This window comes from Rhyacophila brunnea, unplaced genomic scaffold (assembly GCF_057557595.1).
Source record: "Rhyacophila brunnea isolate RB1 unplaced genomic scaffold, BYU_Rbru_1.0 scaffold_21, whole genome shotgun sequence".
Taxonomy (NCBI): domain Eukaryota; kingdom Metazoa; phylum Arthropoda; class Insecta; order Trichoptera; family Rhyacophilidae; genus Rhyacophila; species Rhyacophila brunnea.
In genome coordinates, this window is record NW_028232871.1 from 3,283,278 (window position 1) to 3,304,703 (window position 21,426).

Genomic DNA, 21,426 nt, shown 5'->3' on the forward strand with positions numbered 1-21,426 from the left:
TGTCATCATCGAACTAGCTAACAAGCAGATTGTAAACAATCTACCGAGAAAAGTTGAAAGCGGGGCTAATTTACTCGCTACTCGCTGGCGTGTGGGCTGATATGCTTCTGCGCAGTGAAGCGATATCTGCCGATAAAAAAACGAACTACTCTATACGTTTTGTCAAATAGTACCAAAAGTGATGGTTTTAACTCGCTAGCTTGTTGGTTTCTAAGCGAGTAGAAAGTTTTGTTTGTCATCATCACAATCGCACTAGCTGACTCGCCCACTTTTAAACTCGCCGACTAGTAGCTTGTAAAGTAGCTGAATGTCATCAACGCTTTACTTCAGAATCGAGAAAATGTCTTCTTTGAAACTCATTTTCTCTCTCTTATCATCTCATTTTATCTAAAAACTTGTATTTTTTGAACGCGTTTTTCTCCAAATAATTAATTTGACACGTCATATGCCCTTATTTATTTTTAAAAAATCCTGACACAAACTTCTTCTTCTTCTTCTTCGATGGCGCTACAGCTCAAGTCGAGCCCTGGCCTCCTCCACTGCCGTCCTCCAGCCGGAACGGTCCTCCGCAAGTCTTTTCCTGTTCATGATTTTTAGCAGCTGGTTGTCATCTTTTGTAAAGTTGTCACCCCATCGTGTGCGTGGCTTTCCCACTGGCCTTTTCCCTCCTGGATTTCCTTCGAGGATCTTCTTCGGTATCCGTGACTCAGTCATGCGCTGGACATGGCCTGCCCAGTTCAGCCTCTAGAGTTTTATGAAGATTGAGAGTTTTGAATCTTGGTATAAGCGGTATAGTTCCGTGTTGTACCTAATTCTCCACTCCCCACCATCATTCATGGGTCCGTATATCCGCCTCAGGAGTTTTCTCTCAAAGTATTCCACTATTTCAGCTGCTTTCACATTTAGCGTCCATGACTCACACCCGTATGAAACGAGTGTACGTATGACGGTTTTATAGAACCAGGTCTTAGTTTTTCTGTGGACATTTCTGGATATGGGCAGCAATGAGAAGTACGATTTATTTGCAGCGGTTATACAGGCTTTTATTTCTTCCAGTTCCTCGTTCTCTTTTGTAATATTGGAACCCAGGTATGTGAACCGGTTGAAAACCTCGAATGATGGTTTCCAAAACTGGAACTTTGGCCCAGCCTACTCTGATTTTTTCGGCTTTGTACCATGACTTTAGTTTTGTTTTCGTTGACACAATAAACTACGTATTATATTATCTACCCGTTACGTTACTAGTTAGTACTTATAGGTTGTAGACCGACCGTTGTAAAATTTATACCACCATCATATTATTATATGGAGAGGAAATCCTATATAATCTACGTAAGTGTAAACTTCCGGTAATTTCAGGAGGACATCAAGCACAGTATATGTCAGTATTATAATCCAAAGTACAGTGTATAACTGACAACCTCTATCTACGGTTATTAAATTACTGAATGTCTTCACATAATATGCGGTGCGGAGCTGTGTGTCCACTGCTATAATCTAGAAAATTGATAGGCTAAAACAGGGGTTTCCATTTACCTAATTATACAAGTTAAATTTTAATGCAAGCCTTCAACAAACGAGTAGTCTCTGCATCTCTGGGTACAGGTTTAAAATCCGCGTCTGGCTAAAATCGCTTTATTTGAAGTTATACTTCTTTAGGCGCGTTTGGAAAATCAGATCAGAGAGTATTTTTGGCGTGTGACATGTAACACATAATTTATTTTTTCACACGAAAAAAATCGCACTCGATTAGGTTCGAAACACGATTGTTTGTTTGTCAGCCGAACGCACTGTCTTTACGCCACAGTATGATAATGCAACTGTGACGATTATACAGTATAATATTATAGTTTTGAATTGTTCCGTTACCTAGGCAGCGAATTTATTATTATATGTACGAAGAATTGTTCCGTTGCCTAGGAAACGAATTTATTATTGTCGGCTTTTTGCAATTAATTACGTAAACAAACGATTAAACGTCAGAGTTGGTACTTTAAAAATAAAAACAACGATAAATAATTATATAATTCAGTAATATAAGTTAAAGTGTATAGAAATAAACCAACAGCGTTCCTAAGCGGTCCTTTTTTTGAGTGTGTAATTTAACAAGATAATTAAGAGCTACTCGAAGAATCTATGTTAATCACAAGTTTTGTTTTTGTTTTGTTACACCAAAGAAGTATAACTTCTAACGCGCGTTCATAAATACACACACCGATTTTTTTGAATACCACATTTTTTTAGCTCATATTCTTGTTTGTCCGGTGGTTGTTTATCCAGTACAAATCTTGCAATCGATTTTTAACTTTTAAGTTCCCGACTAGCTAGACATTTGAAGCTTTTAGAATATATCAGAACACGATGCCAATGCATTCCTTTAATACTTCTAGCCAACTTTAAGTAGAATTGAATTCATTTTCAGTTAATTCTGTTTTGTATGAATAGTTATTTCGGAAGAAATCCGTAATCCAATCTACTATTATTGATTGGTAAGGGGGTGGTCCTAGCAACTAAATTATTAATATATACGTGCGTTACTATGGAAATCAAAATGACATTTCGGTATTCTATATTTGTTTGTTTGTTGCAAGCAAAAAAATGATTTGTTGACACTTGCTTTATTTGTCCTAAATTATCAATACATAGAATTGTCAGGTTTATATGATTCAACAGAAAATTTAAAAACGTGGTATATAAAAAGTTCTTTTTATCTTGTAATTATTATGTGATTTTATCAAAGCCTGGGTGTTTGGAATTGTTCAAACGACCACCTTGTACGAAAAAGCAAGGATATGGTTATTAATAATTACAAAAAATCACTCCTTGAATTTATAAATCGTAATTTATAAAAAATCTAATAAGAAAAATTGTATCAATCACTGGCTACTGTTTATTAAACCATGGCTTAAAGTATCACTAGATGCCTCTTTCAACCCCTTGTCATTGATTCTCTGACCGACAATATGATCTTTCTATCTGCACATTGTAACTGGTGTGGTATCATGTCTACCACAATATTAATATCTGAATTACTTACTGATAACTCCGATATGTTGCCTTAGTTACTAAACACACCCTTATCACGTGTAATCCCATGCATCATATTGCGTCTTAATAATAAATAACTTATGACTAGGGATTGGAATACTGGATGAAAATATCAATACCAGTTTTTCGGTATTTCTTATTGAATACCGGTATTTCTTAAACATTAAAAAACAGAAGTAGGTGATTATCAATATATTATATAGCTTTTAAAATCTTTTTAAAATATTATTTTGGTACTGTTCGGTTATGAGGAATACAGCGGCAAACGCATTTTGAAAATAGCCGATATACTGGATTAGTTGTTAGGTTAACCTAACCAAACCTAATCTAACATTATCTAATCTAACTTAACCTAAACTAACCCAAACTAACAAATAATCCAGTAGATCGGGTATTTTTAAAATGTGTTTTCCGCTGTATTCCTCATAACCGAACAGTACCATTATTTTATAGCAAAAACCTACATACCTACATTTATTATGTTGACATTTCAAAACATGTATTGATCAGAATAGTGATTTTTTACAAATAATTTAAATATATTGATAACTTTAACTAAAGCCCTCAAAAGTTAAATAGGATAAGCACCTACTTCTGTTTTTTTAATGTTTAAGAAATACCGGTATTCAATAAGAAATACCGAAAAACCAGTATTGATATTTTCATACGGTAATGCAATCCCTAGCTATTGGCTATGGCTTATTCAGTATTTTCTAAGTGCAAGAACGTAGTGGTCGCGCGGGGGCGGCGCGGCAGCGTCTTGCGCAACTCAAACGTATAACCGTGTGTGAAATGTTCGTAGACAGTGTCTTTTTTAGGGTAAAATACACACGGTTATACATTTGAGTTTCGCAAGACGCCGCCGCGCCGCGCCCGCCAATTCACTACGACCGAGCACTAACAGGAGTGCAAGAACGTAACATGCTCTAAAAATATGGCCAAACACACAACCTTCCTACTTTACTTAAAACTCTAGTTTGGTGATTCTTTTCCTGACAGTTCTTGAATATTTCACAGATTGCAGGACAAGAGATCTGGTCTCCGAGCGGCATTGGTAGCCAGAGGAGGTAGAGGACTCCGAGCAGTGAATGGAGCAGGGGCGCCCATGGACGGAGGGGGCATTATCGCTAGACGATCACAACCTGCTAATGCGGGCTACCTTAGTGTCGGTAAGAATAAACAAACGCTTTTATTGTATATGTAAATACCTACCTAGTTTTTGAGTTTTCTTAGAAATATCGCTGACTATAAGTGTTTTTTCCAATAGTTATATACGTTTGTGGTGTGTAGTAACAAACCGGCCAACGGGATTTCATTTCCCAGCTGAATACACACGAACAGATAACTTATAAAAAATAATTAGAAACAAAATAATACCACATAATAAATATCATATTAAAATAAATAATTACAAGATAAAAAGATTTTTTTATAGACCACGTTTTTAAATTTTCTGTTGAATCATATAAACTTGACAATTATGTTTATTAATAAATATAGAATACTGAAATGTCATTTTGACATTTCATATTGATTTCCATAGTAACGCACGTATATATTAATAATTTAGTTGCTAGGACCCACTTAGCAACCAATAATATTGAGTAGTAAATATTACTTTAAACGATTTTTTTCCGAAACATACAAAACAGAATCAACTGAAAATGAATTCAATTCTTCTTAAAGATGGCCAAAGGTATTTAAAAAAAAATGCATTCCCGTCGTGTTCTGGTATATTCTAAAAGTTTTAAATGTCTAGCTAGTCGGGAAGTTAGTTAAAAATCTTGGACAAACAAGAAAAAATCTGTACGGGACAAACAAGAGTACGAGCTAATAAAAACATGGTAAAATAGCACACCATTTTTATCGGCGATCTATCGGCAATCTAAAATACTAATTTTAAGTCTGGCATGACGTAAAATCATGTTCCATTATCATACCATATATTATAACACATAAATTGATACGTTCATGTTACATATATGTTCTTTGAATCTAAAAGATTGGACGATGGGAAGAATGGATAATAATATATTAAAATACATATTATATGATGTAAAATAGAGAACGCAAAATGTTGCAATTTCTACAAAAATATATGAGTCAATTGTACCTAAACTCCAGTGTAAGTTTGACAAATAATATATTTCACTATATAATTTTAAGTATATATTAATAAAAATTAAAGCATAATTTTATACGACACTGTCTTATGATCAGATGATCAAAAATGATGTATTTAACAAAATATCTTTATTCTCAATTTCAACCGACAACGTTTAAATACCTTTGTATGGTAATAATATATTATTTCATAAAGTGAAGAATTCTAGAATGAAAAAAATATATCATATTAATGACATTATGTACGTACTACAAAGTCTATAAATTTTTCAGACTTACATTCCAAAGATACCCTAAATTCTTAATTATCAACCTTTACACGTCACGGGTTGACTCTTTTGAGACAGACAGCTTTTGGCCGAGTCAGGTCCAAAATCGCTTCTTTCAATGGGAGGTTACATCGTCCGTCTTCCTATCTTCTAGTTATTCTTAAATTTCTACCATTTAACACCCTATATTCACCACAAGTATCTGTTCTCAAAGCTCAGTATACGATTGCTTTGAGCTTTTTAAGGAGCCACTACTCTGCCCGTGGAAACTTGATTGGAACACGTTGGCTTTCTTCGAATTTTTTATACAGCTTGTCAATTATTGTTTCTTTGATGCTTCTGATTGACTTGTCGAACAAGAGAGCGTCATCGGCGTACTCCACCGTGGAGGTGACAGCTATGCCTTGCTCAAGTGGTATTGACTTTCGTAGTGTGAAGATGCTATGAAACAAAGTTATTATTGATTTATATTACATTTTTTATTTCAACATTGTATTATAAATAGCTCATTCAGATATACAGTAAATATTTAAATAAGGATATACTGGCATGATTTTGAAGAGAGACCCATACATGGCGCGGCTCATTGACTGGACGTCGCAAGCACTATGTAGACGGATTAGGATTTAACTCTATGTTAACTCCGTAATTGATATCTTTTTCGAAAATAAATAGACGTTAGGTACTTATAGGTACTAAAAAATTATTATTCTTATATATATTTAAATGATCATATTATGATTTTCATAGTTGGTGAGAATACAAATATGCAGACATAATGATTTAATCGTGCATATGTTCAAGTTCCAACGAAAAAAGAGTTTATTTTTATTTTACATAAAGCCTTAGGCATGGTAATTCTCAATCCGCAATAAAGAATACATTATTTTAAGAGTAAAATGAATTAAAACTACTAAGTAGTAGATAAAAACTGATTAAAATACCTCGTCTACGTTCTGTATACGTGTCTACGACAGTGCGGCGTCGAATTGTCCGGAGTCCAGATTTTTCTATACTTTCCAGATGTCTCGGTGAGACACATGACGAGGAGACTGGTGCCGACCCACTGGAGTAGTCAATTCATGACTGGCCATGGAAACTTTGCGGCCAAACTGCAGGGGTTTGGTTTGGCAGGACATGGGTCGGGTTGCTCATGTGGACACGACCAGCAGGACGCAGAGCACGTCCTGTGGGACTGTCCACTTATGGGCTCCGAACGAGCGGAGTTGTTTTCCCGGGTCCGACCCCATTCGGGCCCAATAGGACACGCGGACATGGTGGCAACCGAGACCAATTTTGCGGCCTTCACTAAATTTGCCAGAGCGTACGGGGGGCGGGACACTCTCGACTCCCCTTGCGACTCTTCAAATTAAAGTCACTGATAGTTGCCATATAAATTAACATCATGCATTCGCACTTCGGTGCAAGGTTGCATCACCAGTCCCGTGCGGCTCTGCTTGGGACAAAATGAGGGCTTAAATTCCTTGATCTGGCATACGTAAGGGTTATGTTAGCCGGCCGCGTATGACGTGGCTGCATATACATAACGGGAGCGGAGGTGGGAATTTACACAGCTCTGACACTTTTGATCATAGAGGTCCTCTATTTTTAGAATAAGCACCTTACACTATCGAAATTCGTTTCTAGTGATAAGTGTGGTATATAGTTGTCAAATTTGATACCTACCTGAACTGAACTAATCCTTTGGCAAGTTCATATGCTTATTTAGTCGAGCGAGTCATCCGGTCTTGTTAATTTGTTTGCGTATACCGTTTGAAGTATTCTCGGTCATTGTTGGTTAATCTCTGTGAATTCGAAATAAACATTAAATTCGGTGTTAAAGTATTTCTATTCCACAACTAAAATATACTATAACTGGCGACCAATGTGGGCCCTGTTTTCTAAGTTATAAATAAATAAAAACCATTCTATAAGGGTTATTTACTGACTCCATAATTAACTTGGTGACAATACACGAAAGACAATAGAGGTCATATTGTTATGTTATTAGGCATATCTTATTTATTATTTAAACGTTGGTGCTTTTATGTTGACTTAAACTACGGAACAAACCTCACGTACCACGAATGACATATTTTCACGGGACAGGCGCGGCGCGGCGGCTTGGAACATTTTCCGAAACGTATTTTTGATTTCTTCCCAGAAAAGCACTCACCTACTAGAGCGTAGTCATCGTTTTCATTGAACAACTTTTGACTTTGAAAGTTTTTAAAATTTGTGGAAAAATATTTTTTTTTTCTAATAACAATATGTATATTATTATGGAACTGACAAATTTCTCTGAAATAACTATAAATCATAGAGACATGACATTAACGTAATTATAAATATTCACATAAATCTCTAATTTCATTCTATTATCCACTGGAAGTATTTAATAAAACTATTATCGACTTTATATAATATAATAGATGATTTTTATTACAACGTCTTTATCATGTCGTATTTTTATTTTGTCCGGTACAAATCTTGCAATCGATTTTTAACTAACTTCCCGACTAGCTAGACATTTGAAACTTTTAGAATATATCATAACACGATGCCAACGCATTCTTTTAATACGTTTAGCTATCTTTAAGCAGGATTGAATTCATTTTCAGTTAATTCTGTTTTGTATGGAAAGTTATTTAAGAAATATCTGTAAAAAGTAAAAGACTATTATTGGTCGCTAAGGCGGTGGTCCTAGCAACTAAATTATTAATATATACCTACGTGCATTACTATGGAAATCAAAATTTGTTCAAAATGACATTTCAGTATTCTATATTTGTTTGTTTGTTTGTTTTTTATTTACTTCATATCAAGTACAAGTTTAAGCATATTGAGCATTATAATTCAACAGAAAAATTAAAAACGTTGTACATAAAAAGTTCTTTTTACCTTGTAATTATTGTATTCAACGAATAAATTATAAGATTTTATAATTCAACCGTTTTTAAATTGAATATACCGACATAATTTTGAAAACAATTTTTTTTAAATACGACATCCAACGGAACTTGAATCTGTAATCACTGGATTCTCGCCAATGTGCTTTACCAATACAAACATAGACCCCTTCAAACCAACCTGTCCCGCACCACACTCGGTCTTAATCGAGCGTATCACGAGGTCCAACATTTTCATGTGAAGCATCAGTAGTTTTTACGCCTGGGAAAATCTCAGGAGCAGATGCCCAAGTCATGGTCTCAAGTGAGCTTTGACTGTATTTACTGAAAGACGTAATTTAATAAAAAATGCCATGGTAGAATAATGCACGCAGACTTTAATTATTTATAGAGAATTTAATGATATATACGATACAAAAAACAAAGCTAAAATAAAACGGACAAACAAAATTATGTGAAGATATCTTCACGTCCGCAATAAGACGCCACAATTTTTTGTAATACAATATGATTGGCCTTTGTGGCGACCAGGTCCGACGCCTCGATGGGCCCAACAGCTGGTTGGACCGACTCAAGCATCTGTGCTTAACCAATTAAGCTACGGGCATCATACTTAATTACGACGGAATTAACTAATAGATCTTACAATAAATGCTTATCAAATTGAATAAATATTGTCTATCGGTTTTTGTGTTTTAAATCAAGGTATCAATTACTTACCCTAATTACTAGACAACGCCAGAATCAACCCAAATTTTAATTATATCGTACCTACTTGCACTTGTTAATCATTTATTAAACTATTTCTTTAATTCAACGAATACTATTCACAAGATTTCAGAATGTATCATAAGTCCCATCGGGTATCGTATTTTTCAAAATTATGTATTGTAAATATATGTATTAAATAATATATTTGATAAGATTTGAATTTTTTAGTTTTCCATTTGAATCATCGTTTTCTGAGTAATGACAGTTTAAAGGGGTTGTTTAATGTACTAACTTCTTCTTCCTATCGCGCCATCCCCTAACGGAGGTCAGTCACCATCACGGTTATCTTTACTCTATCATCTGCTACCTGAAACATTCGATGAAGTCGCACTCATGCCAATCACGGAAGTTCTTTGCCATCAAAAGTAGCGTTGTTCTCTGCTACGTTTACCATTGATCTTTCCTTTGATAAAAAAAATGGCTAATGCTGTACTTCTGTCTTCTCATAGTGTAGACGAGATACAGCAGTTTTCTGGATTTGATACTGAGCACAACTCCTCGGTTCTTTCCCATTCGTTTGGGAACGTCAACACGTATCACCCGGTCAGTCCAGATTACAAGGAAAATTAAAAATGCATTTATATAGTGACACCTCGAAAGCCTCAACTCTGTGACAGACGGACGTACAGACTACCGAACGTAATATACTGAATACTCACATTATCAAACGACTTACGGTTAGCAAAATAAAAATATAATGACCAATCCTACCATGCCAGAAGTGAACGCGGTATAACTAAAAATTCCACCTTTCTGGCCCAATAATGCGAAAAATTGGTTCGCGCGCATCGAGGCACAATTTAAGATCACGTCGGGGTCACCACTTTATAATTCTAATGTTTAATGTCTTTACTACAAATTGTATTTATAATCGTAATAATAATTCAGTTCGTGTTCGTTGCGATCGGTCTTGTATATCGATGTTTTATTGGTTGCTATGGTTTCCTTCTTCTATTTTCCGCCAGTCCTGTGTTGCCATAAACGTATTTATAGTAGCTATTAATGTTCAATATTTTCAACACGTCAGATTTGTCAATGGCTGTTTATTTTTTTATTTAATAATAATATTTCTACGCCTTTTTATGTATTAATTTAGTATATAAATGGTAATTCATTATATAATTCTATTTCAGTTGTATATTTTTTATTAGTAGGAATACATAGTACATGATGATACCGAAAGGCAAATTACTATTATGGGCTTTATGAGGAATGGTTATTCGCCTTTTGTACATCCATACCCATCCTTTGTACTGTATCAAACACGCATTTAAAAGAGAACAAGTATTTTTTAGAGTTAGGGTTAGTATACGAAATAGAAAACAGTTCTTATGAAAAATTGTATAAAAAATTTCCTGACAAAAATGACATTTGTATATAAACCGTTGTTCAGGTCAATCAGGGCGGAAAATGATTTATCAAATAATAATATTATTTCACGTCATTGCTTTTGTATTAATATTGTCTTCTTATCTATTTTATCAAATATAGAAAAAAAAATATTGGATTCATTCATTAAAGACATATTCAGAAAGTTTTGGTAAAGTACCTACATAAGAATACGAATCGTTGTTGGTTACTTACAAACTTTTTGACTGTTATTATCTTCTATAAATATTGTTCGTTCTCTGGCAATATTGAATGGTTAAGTTAGTAGTTAAATAATAAATTTCACATTATGCTCTAAAAGGATCCTAGTCATTTAACTTCAATCAATATGACTGTATTTTTTATTACGCTTCTAAGGGGTTGAACGAATACCTGTCAACTGGTTAGTATAAAAAATCTGTTAAGATAAGCTTAAACTAGACTATGGTGGTTTAAAAATATTTTTTTGTCTTAAAGCGTAAATTTTTTTCTACCTTTAAGGGGGGACATGCTCGTCGAAGGTCAAAATTGAGTTTTTATTGTATTTTCAAACCATGATCCTGGACACTCCTTAAACGTTGTAGATAATCTATTTATATAATTTTGAAGCCTTATTATCCTTTATAGTTATTTTAAACATTTGATGACTGCATAAAGTATTTTTGTTACATAAAATAGTATTCTTTTAAACCTCTCGCTCTAATGTTTTAGAATATAGTCATATTTCGGTACATAACTGTGCAGTGGTGTTAAGATTTTTTACGTTTATTAATTTTTTTAACGCATTTATGAAAACATTAGTATAATTTATTATGAGATAATTTTTGTAAAATATTCACGATAAAACATTATATTGATAATCTCTGTGATCCCAAATTTGACAAGAATTAGGCATTTTATTATTCAAAAAATCGACAAGATTAACACATTTGAAGATAATTCTAAAGATACGTATTATAAGCTATGTCTTTGACCATTCAAGTGTGATAAACATCTTATGAATAATGATTGCTTTATAATAATTATTGACCTAAGAATAAGGTAGTGTTTTTTTGAAATTCGCCATTTCTTTTGTCATTCCCTAGTGGTTAAGCTACAACATACGGCCATAGCCATAAATTGACAAACTATAATTAAAGTAGGGAGTAAAATTATGTTAACGCGCGTGTTTGAACATGTACCTAACCGAATTTTTTTTATTTTTTTTTTAAACGGTACATGTTCAAACACGCGCGTCAAAATCATTTTACTCCCTACTTCAATTATAGTTTGTCAATTTATGGCTACGGCCGTATGTTGTAGCTTAACCACTGGGGAATGACAAAAGAAATGGCGTATTTCAAAAAAACACTACCTTATTCTTAGGTCAATAATTATTATAAAGCAATCATTATTCATAAGATGTTTATTACACTTGAATGGTCAAAGACATAGCTTATAATAAATATCTTTAGAATTATCTTAAAATGTGTTAATCTTGCCGATTTTTTGAATAATAAAATGCCTAATTCTTGTCAAATTTGGGATCACAGAGATTATCAATATAATTTTTTATCGTGAATATTTTACAAAAATTATCTCGTAATAAATTATACTAATGATTTCATAAATGTGTTTAAAAATTAATAAACGTAAAAAATCTTAACACCACTGCACAGTTATGTACCGAAATATGACTATATTCTAAAACATTAGAACGAGAGGTTTAAAAGAATACTATTTTATGTAACAAAAATACTTTATGCAGTCATCAAATGTTTAAAATAACTATAAAGGATAATAAGACTTCAAAATTATACAAATAGATTATCTACGACGTTTAAGGAGTTTCCAGGATCATGGTTTGAAAATACAATAAAAACTCAATTTTGACCTACGACGAGCACGTGGGCCGTTAAACGTAAGGAGAGTCGTGAGAAGCTTTTTTTTATATGATATCAGAGAGAATAGCTTTTAAGGTAGACGTCATATAGTAAAGAAATATTTTCAATTTATGAGGGTGAAACGACCACGTGGCCACTACATAGAATGCAGGAGGAGCTATCAGCAAAGTGGGCTATGTATGCATCCTCTGTGGGCAAAATAATGTCATACTCATATATAATGTCCATGGCTGGATGGTGCCACAGGGGATTTTAAGATGCTCTGCCAATAGGATGGAAAAAATTTCTAGATGAGGGAAAGATTTGCCAACGATAGAGTAAAAATGGTGATGATATTATAATATTTAAAGATTTTCTTTAATAGTGTCATCGGTTATAAAAGTGATGTAAAAAGGGAATGTTGAAAGATTCATAATTCCAAAAAGTATTTAACTAAAAATACGATAACTTTCAGAATAGTTAATAGAAACAAGTTGTACGATTTTCTATATTTGTACATATTCTATAAATTTATTAGGATAACAAAATTTGGAAATAGATTGTAAAAATAAATTATAATACCTATTGTGTATAATTTATATAAAAAATTGTACAATCTTTTCGCAAACCTCAGAAATATACAAAGTGTTTTTGAAACTCACTTGGTGTCACATTTTAATAAACAGAAAATACCTACTATTGTATCCCCACATTAATATTTTTTAAAACAACAACATTTACGCTGTTTGCCAAATTTAGAAAATTATTTTCATTCAATATCCAAAACTTTTCTTTGGTTTACTTATGTAAATTCATTATTTTAAAAATAACTACACGGTAAAAGTGATCCGTTTTTAATGTCATGGATTGCAAATTGAATGAAAAAAATCGTTGCGTGTATTTATGTACTCGCGTTAGAAGTTATACTTCTTAGTGTTTTAATTTATTTATTTTATGAAGGTTTTAATTATCTTGTTAAATTAAACACTCGAGAAAACGGGCCACTTATTGAAGTGCCGCTGGTTTAAAATTATCTTGTTGCTTCATTCCGTTTTACTTTTACTATTAATTATTTTGTTAAATTACATACTCAGAAAAAGGGCCGGTTTTTGGAGCACCGCTTATTAGTATTAGTTAATATTACTATTTCAATTATCTTGTTAAATTAAACACTCAAGAAAAAGGGCCGCTCATTGGAGCGCCGTTGGTTTATTTCTATACACTTTAACTTATATTACTAAAATATATAATTATTTCTCGTTGTTTTTTTTAAGTAACAACTGTCACTCTGACGTTTAATCCTTTGTTGTTGTGTCGCACTTTCGTAATGGTGTTTCAAAAATCTCAATTTTACCCTCTACCAAACGCGCCAAAAGAAGTATAACTTCAAAAAACGAAAGCTATAGAGCTATGAATTAGACATTAATACATACAGTTACGAGTGAGTAGTCAGTAGCTGGAAATATAATTCTGGCGTGATGAATTGGTATTAAACAGTTTACCTCCTACCAGCTAGATGATTGGTTTAGAAATGTGTGGTACGTTTACAACGAACAATAAACATACTAGGGGTTCTTTCTTTTACGTAAAAGCTTTCAACTTAAGACACGACGTATACACGTCATCATCTATATAATTCAGGCGCACACATAATTGGGTGTTTTCGGGCCCTGAATTTAGGTTAACGGAATATTAATATTCATCAGGACCTCATGACTGAGGATGGTGACCGGGATGATTTGGTTATCAAACAGTCTTCTCCATACGTTGGCCCCACTCATCTCGGGTCTAGGAAGACTTGGCACCGAACAACTGGGCGCCACGGAATCCGAAAATAAATAGACGTTAGGTACGTATAGGTACTTTAAAAAAAATATTTAATATTAATATTTATATTTAAATGATTATATTATGATATAATAGTTGGTGAGAATGTAAATATGCAGACGTAAATAATGATTTAATCGTGCATATGTTTAAGTTCCAACGAAAAAAGAGTTTTTTATTTTATATAAAGCCTTAGGCATGGTAATTTTCAATCCGCAATAAAGAATACATTATGTTAGAGTAAAATGAATTAAAACTACTAAGTAGTAGATAAAAACTGATTAAAATACCTTGTGTACGTTCTGTATACGTGTCTACGACAGTGCGGCGTCCAATTGTCCGGAGTCCAGTTGTCCCATTCCTCTCATCTGGGCAGTCTACGAGATTTGTGCAAATATCTGGGGCAACTAATATTTGCTTATACCGATGCGAGTTGCCTAAACCTAAACGACAACATAGCGTGGGTGATGCAAGTTGATATTATTGTGAACTAACCTGCCATTGGTAATGTCAATTGGGAGGGCATTAACTCTATTCAACCTTATCACTTCGTATATTGACATATTCCACTTGCGTGAGGATGAGTATAGGTGGGCATTATTTTATGAATTCTTAAAATAGGGTCTGCTTAGCTCATTCGGTGTACTTCCTTGAAGTATATAATTTTTTTTATGTATTTACACTATTCTGCTGTTTCTCTTTTTATATATAATACTGTTTTATTAATATTTATTTGATTCTAAATTAATGTCATGTTGTGAACGTCTTGCAATAATAATTCACTATAATTATGTAAAAACAAATAAAATTTGAATTTGAAATAACCAATTGTAGTTGCGACATCTCGAAATAACCCGTAGGTGAAACCCTTAGTTATACCTGCAGGTGTTTAACGCTAGTCTCAGCTTATGAAGTATCTAGGTATGGAGAATGTACCTGTAAATATGCGTTATTCCGTGGTTGAAGCGACGATAAGCTATTAGTTGTACGCGGGGTAAATGTGAAAGCCAGTGACACCTGCCAGATTTCGTTAACCCTTTAAATTTAAACCAACGTCTTTAAATTGGATAAAAATTAATATGATATTTTTGTAGCATAAATATTTATATAAATAATACACATAATCCGTTATTAACTCGAAATACCCAATTTATCGACTTACCAACTTTTGGCAGCAACCCTATGGTATGTCGTCCTGGCCCAAGCTGTATAAATTAATTGAAAAAATAGGAATTCTGTATTAAATGACGTCATTGTATTATTAAATTTTCTTATGAAAATAACAGCATTCCAAAATATTATTCGTAGCAAACAAACATGTTGTATTGTTACGAAACAAAATTATATTGCAAAACATCCAGACTTCTCTTTTACGATTGGGATCGTGTTTATGCTTCACTGAATATTTTGAAATATAATACTCGTATAATGCGTTCACACAAAATCAATCTTTAAATTACAGAATGGAAGATATTTGGCATAACGTTTTTTTATTAAGGGCGGACGTGCTCAGCGTGGGTCAAAATGGAGCTTTTTTCTATTTTCAAAACATGATCCTGGACATACCTTAAACATTGTAGATAATCTATTTACATAATTTTGAAGCCTTATTATCCTTTATATTTATTTTAAACATTTGATGACTGCATAAAGTATTTTTATTACATAAAATAGTATTCTTTTAAACCTCTCGCTCTAATGTTTTAGAATATAGTCATATTTCAGTACATAAATGTGCAGTGGTGTTAAGATATTTTACGTTTATTAATTTTTAAACGCATTTATAAAACCATCAGTATAATTTATGTCGACATTATTGTAGTGAAATATTTAAGATAAAAAATTATATTGATAATCTCTGTGATCACAAATTTGACAAGAATTAGGTATTTTATTATTCAAAAAATAATTGAAGTAGGGAGTAAAATGATGTTAACGCGCGTGTTTATCTTATAATATTGTTTATCAATATATTTTTTTATCGTAAATATTTCACTATAATAATGTCGATATAAATTATACTGATGGTTTTATTAATGCGTTTAAAAATTGATAAATGTAAAAAATCTTAACACCACTGCACATTTATGTACTGAAATAATATGACTATATTCTAATACATTAGAGCGAGAGGTTTAAAAGAATACTATTTTATGTAATAAAAATACTGTATGCAGTCATCAAATGTTTAAAATAAATATAAAGGATAATAAGGCTTCAAATTATATAAATAGATTATCTACAACGTTTAAGGTATGTCCAGGATCATGCTTTGAAAATATAATAAAAGCTCCATTTTGACCTACGCTGAGCATGTCCCTCCTTAATAGTGTATATTATTCGCATCCAGCGTATGGCGTTAAATCTAGTGTTTTTCGACACCGCGAACAGCTTACAACTTCTCATAAAAAAATCTAGAATATTATTCCAGATTTGCTTGAAAATTAACATGATCGTCTTTTGTACTTTATATAATTATTAATAAAATATATATGTTACACCGAATGTGCGAAATTAACTTTTTAATGAAATGGGCTAAATTTTGGCTAATTCATGTAATAGTCAAGCCTGTCGCCTTATTCATGAATTAGGTAAATTTTCTGCCGAGTACATGAATTCACCAGGGCATGGAATTCTTAAACTGTCAACATGACAGTAGAAAAAGTAAATTTAATACGGATGGTTTTATTAGTTATAATTGGACATAACATAATATTATTAGGTTAGGTTGGGTTGGGTTAGGTTAGGTTAGGTTAGGTTAGGTTAGTCAATTTCGCACATTCGGCGTAACATATACATAAATAAAATAACGATGACCAATATCTTACCTGCAGTATTTTTATATTGTATGACTTTTAGCTGTAGGTAAACTACGAAAGTCTTCTTCGACTTTGTCCCTGTAAAAACGATGTTAATATTAATAAATTATTGAATAAACTATTTTTTTATTCAACAAATAATTCACAAGATTTAAGAATGTAACCTTCTTTTTTTATTTTCATTTAACATACATAATTTGAAAACTAGTGAGAAATATAAATAACCACTAGAAATTAGTAACGCAATTTATAAAGCGCTTCAGAGAGTATCGTTATAACATTATTTAGTTAAATTTGTCGCAATTAGATATGATAGGTACCTATTATAGCATAGTGGTTAGTGCACATGGGGCGAGGAGTCTCGTATTTTTTTCAAAAAGATTTTCTCTTGTTATTATTTACATATATATCAGAAGTGTATTCAAATTATGTATGTTCAATTAAAGTAATAATTGTAACATGTTTTTTTAATCTTTAATGCTAGTCTAGACACTGTTTGAATTTTGAGAACATCTAGCATATTACAACGTTTTTATTAGCTCGTATTCTTGTTTGTCCGGTGGTTGTTTGTCCAGTACAAATCTTGCAATCGATTTTTAACTTTTAAGTTCCCGACTAGCTAGACATTTGAAACTTTTAGAATATATCAGAACACGATGCCAATGCATTATTTTAATAATTTTAGCCATATTTAAGCGGAATTGGTTAGTTAATTCTGTTTTGTATAGAAAGTTATTTCAGAAAAATCCGTAAAAAGTAAAAGACTATTATTGGTTGCTAAGAGGGCGGTCCTAGTAACTAAATTATTAATATATACGTGCGTTACTATGGAAATCAAAATTAAATGTCTAAATGATATTCCAGTGTTATATATTTGTTTGTTTTTTATTTACTTCATATCAAGGACAAGCTTGAGCATATTGAGCATAATAATTCAACAGAAAATTTAAAAACGTTGTATATGAAAAGTTCTTTTTATCTTGAAATTATTTTTGTTAATGACAGGTTGGCTATACTGATCAGGACACCAGTTGAGAATATAATATATTTGAGCCGGTAAAAGTAATCGTTTCTAAATTATTCTGACTAAATAATTATGTAGACTACAACAGGCATACTGCATACTTGGTTTTTTATTTAATACTTTTACAATTTAAAAAATATTTCTTTCTTTTCTTCTTCTTTCGACCATGTCCGATCCTAATAGGATCATATGGGCCTCCAAGGAGTGGAGGTTTGTATTAACAGATTTTATTTTTACAAGAAATGGATGTCAGCCACTTGCTCAACCTATTAGGTCCATACTCTGACTCATACACAAATTGAAAAACAATATGTGTACTTGCCAGACCCAGGATTCGAACCTGGGACCCTCGACACTATAGACCGGCGCTTAAGCCACGCGGCTTTCTTTATGGTAATTTAACAAATATTTCAAATACATGTGATTCAAATTCATTTATTTACATTAGGAAACAATGCAAAGAATTTTAATATTATCTTCAAGAAGTTCGTAACATGATTTGAAAATAGAAAGAAAAATATAATACGTACTGACATCGTGAGATACGTATTTATGTACTTATAAAGAACAATGTGACAAAACAAAATATTAAAAAAATACATTTAAGAATACCGAAGTACACCGAGTGATCTAAATCAGAAGCTGCGGAACTTTTTTGGGTATTTCCCTTAAATCTATTTGTATCAAATAATAAACATATACCAATTATTATTGATATTAAAATGAAGATTAGTTTGTTCATTGTCAGGAATTAATAAGAGTTTTGAAAAGTTGTACATGCCGTAATAATAATATTACTTCTTTCAAAATATCTCTACTTCAGGTTATTGAAGAATTGAGTTGTTTAGTTTCTGATTTAAAAAAAAATGATATTGGGGTTTTTGTATGTCAGGGTGATTTGATTTCTGTTCATAGCCTTTAATTTAATGCGTGAATAAAATTCTTATTTATAAATGTAGCGTGTGACTGGCGGTTATAGACACGTTTTCTTCAGTGTTTGGAAACTTGTACGTATGCAGTTCACCGTATCACATTTCACCGTGTAATGTTGTATCGGAAATATTATATGACCGTATATTAAAAACCGTCCAACCTTTTTGGGTCGTATAGTACTGACATAGAATTCATGCATAAATAAGACGTGGTTCTTGTCGGCTTACACTGTACAGGACGCCAGCAGCGTCTGCACCAAACAAATTTTGAAAATACCCAACACAATGGAATATTTGTTAGGTTAGGTTAGGTTTTCATTCTTGAATTCATGAATTTTGCCAAAATCAGCTATGAAAATTGAATTAATTTTCATATTGAATCTAATAAAATTGGAGACCGTATAGGCAGCGATTTCCAAACTAGGAGGCGTGGAGGGTTGCAAAGGGAGGCGCGAAAAGTTTAGCACAATTAATGTAGCCACAGGTTTGCAGTTCGCAAATGCATAGTTTATAAAACGGTCGCTAGTTATAAACTACATAAAAAAGCAGTCCTATAAAGCAGTGCTCCGCAACCTTTTCCCACCCACGGCACACCAAAGGTCTTCCCAGAATTCCGTGGCACACCACACGTAAAACAATTTATACACCAAAACATGGACCCCACATCCTGAAGAGGGACTCCAGGCCAAGATCTTTGGCGGGCCCCCCTACCTATAGCTAAGGTTGAAGACAGCGTGATACTCTAAAATAATAGTTTTCTAGGTAAAATTAATGGTATTGATTTTATGTTCAGCAATTTTTCGTATGGTTATATTATTTTAATATAATTACGGTTAGTTGTCGGGTTAGAAATAATTATTTGTCGAGTATTGACACAATAATAATAAATTGTACCCTACAATCACATGTCTTAAAATAATAATACCAGCGTGTAAAATAGCGCCGCAGGCTACTTTTTTTGACTCGAAAATGGGAGCTGAACTGCGATAGTTTTGTCGGAAATCCAAGGATATTTTTTATTAACCTAAATCCAGAAAATAACCAATGGAACATCGGCGAAGTTCAGTTTTAGCGTCCCGTCATTTATCAATTGAACAAATTCCTCTCGAATTTATAGGAAAAGAGCTTCTATAGAATTTTCGGCATTGGTTGCAAAAGGGTTACATATCCAGTCGCATTGATTGTATGAAAGTACTGATGAAATTTCTTTTGCAGCAAAGTTAAATGTTTTTGAGATTGATTGCTTGTTTTCAATGGTGGTCTGGTAGTTCCTTTGGAATACTTGTAGAGATCCTTGTCTTAACTCCTTCTGCCAAATTTCGAGTTTATTTTTGAATTCTGCTAATTTATCAGAGCACGTCAATATATTTTCATTCTGACCTTGCATTGTTTTATTAAGTTCATGCAGGTGCTCAAATATATTACCAGCCATGTACGCAAATTTGGCCATTGCACCACGGCACACCTAGCATCGTCTCACGGCACACCAGCGTGCCGCGGCACACCGGTTGCGGAGCACTGCTATAAAGGGTTGTTTACAAACATGTCTTAAAATATGGAGACTAATTTTATAATACCTTACTGCAATACTATTGTGAAGCGCGCTGGTTATCTCGTGAAGAAATGAAATAAAAGGGTCAAATCATAACGTTGAAATTTGAGGCAAATTTGTATAGGAATGATAATTTTGTTGTTAAACTTGTATATTTGCTTGAAATTTTGAAAAAAAATAATGAATAAATCAATGCAAAGACCACAAATACATTCACTGCTTGAAAAAGACTAAGTGAAGGCATTCATAAAAAATTGGAGCTTTGGAAATCCAAATTATAAATAAAAATAAGTTAGCCATGTTTCCACTTTTAAATGATTTCTGCGAAGGATATATTGAAGCAAACAAAATCTATTTACTGAGTTCTTGGTTAGTTTGCTAATGCACTTTTCACATTATTTCATTAATAGTTAAATATGTGACTGTGCATTACGATTTACCGTGATACATATAAATGAAGATTGATGTGCTTAAATGATGACTCCCGTGTATAATTTAGGAAACACTGCTTTAGAGCACCACACTGCCCTTAACCTCAGCGATAGGTAGGTGAGCCCGCCAAAGATCCTGGCCTGGGGGCCCGCTTCAGGATGTGGGGCCCATGATAGAATCCATTTTTCAATGAACGATGATGAATTTGGGTTGACTACTATTGAAATTGATTGTGGTAATAAACAAGCACAGTCATCGCATGAAAAACAAATTAAATTTAAAATAAATAATTAGTAAAACCTTGTTTATTTTAATAATTTTTTTTTTTCATTTTTTTTTTTTTGGTACATTGTTGACTATTTAAAAAGTTATCTGTATTATTTAACGAAATAAATGGGGGGGAGACGCCAAGGATGTTTTTAAAGGAAGGCGTAGTAACATAAAGTTTGGAAACCACTGGTATACGGTAAGAAAGATAAGAAAGCTCAC

At 32.9% G+C, this 21,426-nt stretch overlaps 1 protein-coding gene across 1 annotated transcript in view; it reads left to right on the forward strand.

Moving 5' to 3' along the window:
* The window catches only part of LOC147070612 (uncharacterized), a 127,046-nt gene that overhangs the window by 65,635 nt on the left and 39,985 nt on the right, over positions 1–21,426 (forward strand). Inside the window, exon 3 of the mRNA XM_085948908.1 lies at positions 4,066–4,217. Within this exon, the coding sequence (XP_085805034.1) occupies positions 4,066–4,217 (152 nt within the window). The remainder of the gene's footprint in view (positions 1–4,065; positions 4,218–21,426) is intronic.